Source organism: Astyanax mexicanus, chromosome 21, assembly GCF_023375975.1.
Source record: "Astyanax mexicanus isolate ESR-SI-001 chromosome 21, AstMex3_surface, whole genome shotgun sequence".
In the NCBI taxonomy this organism is placed as follows: Eukaryota; Metazoa; Chordata; class Actinopteri; order Characiformes; family Acestrorhamphidae; genus Astyanax; species Astyanax mexicanus.
In genome coordinates this window covers 38,813,513-38,816,695 of record NC_064428.1, presented here as the reverse complement: position 1 = coordinate 38,816,695, position 3,183 = coordinate 38,813,513, and the positions used below count along the sequence as shown (strand labels likewise).

The 3,183-nt window shown below is 36.8% G+C and overlaps 1 protein-coding gene across 1 annotated transcript; it reads right to left on the bottom strand.

The window, feature by feature from the left end:
- Positions 1-798: 798 nt before the first annotated feature.
- Positions 799-2,731, bottom strand: LOC111188451 (B-cell receptor CD22-like). The gene is made up of 6 exons (XM_049469526.1): positions 2,403-2,731; positions 2,070-2,321; positions 1,705-1,969; positions 1,399-1,444; positions 1,073-1,293; positions 799-847 (listed from the first exon to the last, which is right to left on the bottom strand). The coding sequence occupies exons 1-6, from the start codon at positions 2,722-2,724 to the stop codon at positions 799-801; spliced, it is 1,155 nt and encodes a 384-aa protein (XP_049325483.1). The 5' UTR covers positions 2,725-2,731.
- Between the last annotated feature and the right edge of the window lie 452 nt (positions 2,732-3,183).

Here is a 3,183-nt window from a genome sequence, read left to right as displayed (position 1 = left end):
TCTTTTTTAAAAACAACTCTGTGGGCCCCTATGGGCTGCCATGGGAAACAATAATGAAGAGTAACCATCACTAGCATGATTAACATATGTAAGACTTTTATTAATATTCAGACTTTATGACTTTATTTACCATGTTATATTGCCTACATAACAGTATCACAACTGTAATCATAATAAGCACAAATTAAAAAAAATATATATATATTTTTATATACTGAAAGTCAAAAGCCAAAGTGTAAGAACTATACACATCAGTTCTATTGTCCCCAACATAGAACCCTGTGGGACTCTACTGAACATTGAAAATCAAACAGTTTCTCCATTAATAATGAAAACAAACAAAACAAATTTGGTCTTTCACATTTCTAGAGATCTGTCAAAGAAACTTTTGTAACAATTAAATTTTTTAAAGAGCATATGTTGAGACCCTTAACCAGAAAATAACTAATAAAAATGAGTAGAATAAGTATAAATACTTTTTTATGTAATAAAATGCATAACACAATGTAAATAATATGAACAATACCATCAAACTTCTTACAGAATATGCTTATTAACATGACAAACAAATTACATGATATGAAATCAAGAAAAGCACAGCAGTGAAAACTGAAAATATAATTTTTAAAAATATGGCACATTAAATAAATGTATAAAATGAATGAAGCAGCAACAAATAAGCTATATTAGATAACTGGTTGGACATGAATAGATTTTTGCATAATTAATTAAATAAAATCTTATTACCTAGACTCTCTTGCATAGCCTCCCAATCTCTGTCTCTCACATCTTAAACCTCTATTTGATTCTGTCATAGATGACTGAAGCTTCATCCACCTTCTCTGATCTATAAAACAAGGAAATAAATTAATATATTTTACTGGTTATAAGTAAATATACATTTCTGAAAGAAGCAACTATTTACATTGTATATATGTATATTTTTTCCAAAGTATTGGTAAAAAAGCATTAAAGCTGAGAATTTTGTATATATTTTAAAGATTTTAAATATTATTTGTCTTTCTGAAGATTCTACACAGTAAATTTAACCAGTGTTAAATATGAAACTCACCCAGTAGCAGCAGCATCAGCGTGACGGTGGTGGAATGTAACACTGGCGTACTGAAGCTCCTCCTGCTGGTCAGATCTGATCACAACATCAGGTTTTCTACCAGTCCTGACTGTAGCGTACTGAACATCATCATCATGATCAGGAGCTCCAGAGGAAGCATCACCTGCAGTCTCTACAGGTCTGGATCTGCTGTGAGTAACGGTGGCGTACTGGACGTCATCCTGAAGAAGATCATTCATTATAAAGATACTAAACATCTTATTTACTGAAGACTGAATAGAAACATCACTGAAATATGATGGATTGTGTTCTGCTGGATATTTTACCTGATCTGATCCATCCTGATCAGATCCAGCATCTCTCTTCTTCATCCTGAAACAACAGAACACTTACAGTGTTTAACACAATGCTATAAACCAAATGAAGTTCTACCATGTTCTACTAAATTCTACTGACCTGGAGATGAAGATTAAGATCAAAATAAAGAGAAGAAGAAGAAGAAATCCTCCTCCTCCTCCCACTGTGATCCAAACTGCAGATCTGATCTGATCTTCTGAGGGAAGAAGATCATTTCCATCACTTTACTGAGTCTTTATTTAAATACTGGAACTATTCACATTATTATTCTCCACCTACTCTGAACATCAATCATCACAGATCCATTCTGAACTCCAACTGCATTCTGAGCTTCACAGTAGTACAGTCCAGTGTGATCAGCAGTGATGCTGATGATGCTGAAACTCTGTCCAGATCCTACAGGTGAGTCTCCACCATCTTTAAACCAGGTGTAGTTCTCCACAGGTGGGTCTCCATCACTGCTGCAGTTCAGAGTCACTGAACTTCCCTCCACTATTCCACCAGAGGGACTGATGGACACTGAGAAGTTCTTTGGAGGATCTAGAGACAGATCTGACTTTAGCGTTTCTTGCTAATCTCTAATATCACTGTGTGGTTCAACCATTCCCAGAGTTTAGAGAAGAATGAGAACTTTACTCACGTCTGACTCTGAGAGTTTGAGCAGTAGAGGGGAGATGTTCAGATCCTCTTACAGCACAGCTATAACTGCCTGCATCCTCACTGCTGACTGTCTGCAGGTGGAGCTGCTGATTCTTCTGGATCATCTCTGTGGTTAAAGGACGTCCATCTTTGTACCAGATGAATGTTGGATCAGTCAGACTGCAGGTGGTTTTACACGTCAGAGCTGCTGATTCTCCTTCTGTTACTTCTCCAGGAGATTCTACATGGAGCTCTGAGATCATTTGAGAATCATCAGATCAGGAAAGTGATTTATTAAAACAGGAAAACATTGAGAAGCTCTGCTTTAACTTACCTGTAACATTGAGTTTTATTCCAGGAGTTCTCATCCATTTCTGACCTTCTACATCTGTTAAGACTCTGAAGCAGTACTCATGTTCATCCTTTTTCATTACGTTACTCAGTTTGAGGGCGAAATTATTATTTTTATCATCAAAATACTCAACCCTGCCTGAGTAACCTGGGACTGTTCTCAGATTAGGTGGCTCTTGCTTTGGAACTGCATCTATGACCCAAAACTTCTGTGTCACTGTAAGATTGTTTGGATGTGTAAACGTTCCGTTCATAAACACTGTAGATCCATTTAAAGCACATATTCCCTGCTGGATGTAATTCATACTCCACTCTGCTCCAGAAGCTCCTGAAACATAAGATGCAGTAAAGATCTGATTACTGAGGCTGGAGATTATCAGACAGTCAGAAACTCCAGCAGCTACTGAACAACACTGATCTGATTCTGAGAGAAAACATAAAGAGAGAAGAACTCTGAGGTTCCTGGAGTTCTAGAGAGAGTCTAGTTCTAGTCCAGAACAGTTTAATGATCAGTTCAGCAGTGAATCACTACAGTCATGATGAAAGAGAACAGTGAGGGAGATAAAGTCAGATGTTTCAGTGATGGAGTTACAGTAGGATCTTCTGACTCACCAACAACCATCAGCAGAAACACCAGAGGAAGTGACATCATCAGCCTGCACAACAACAAACAATAAAGCTTTATACTTAAAGATAAAATCATACAAAAAAATAAAACAATACAAACACACCACTGTACACACACACACACACACACACACATA

Bases quoted from the DNA above. Each gene is read 5' to 3' on its own strand.
- LOC111188451 (XM_049469526.1), bottom strand. From the start codon at position 2,724: ATGAATTACATCCAGCAGGGAATATGTGCTTTAAATGGATCTACAGTG. The intron at 1,445-1,704 runs GTGGAGAATAAT...CTGTTGTTTCAG, and splicing joins ATGATTGATGTTCAGAGTAG to GATGAAGAAGAGAGATGCTG. The intron at 1,294-1,398 runs GTAAAATATCCA...GATCTTCTTCAG, and splicing joins ATCAGGATGGATCAGATCAG to GATGACGTCCAGTACGCCAC.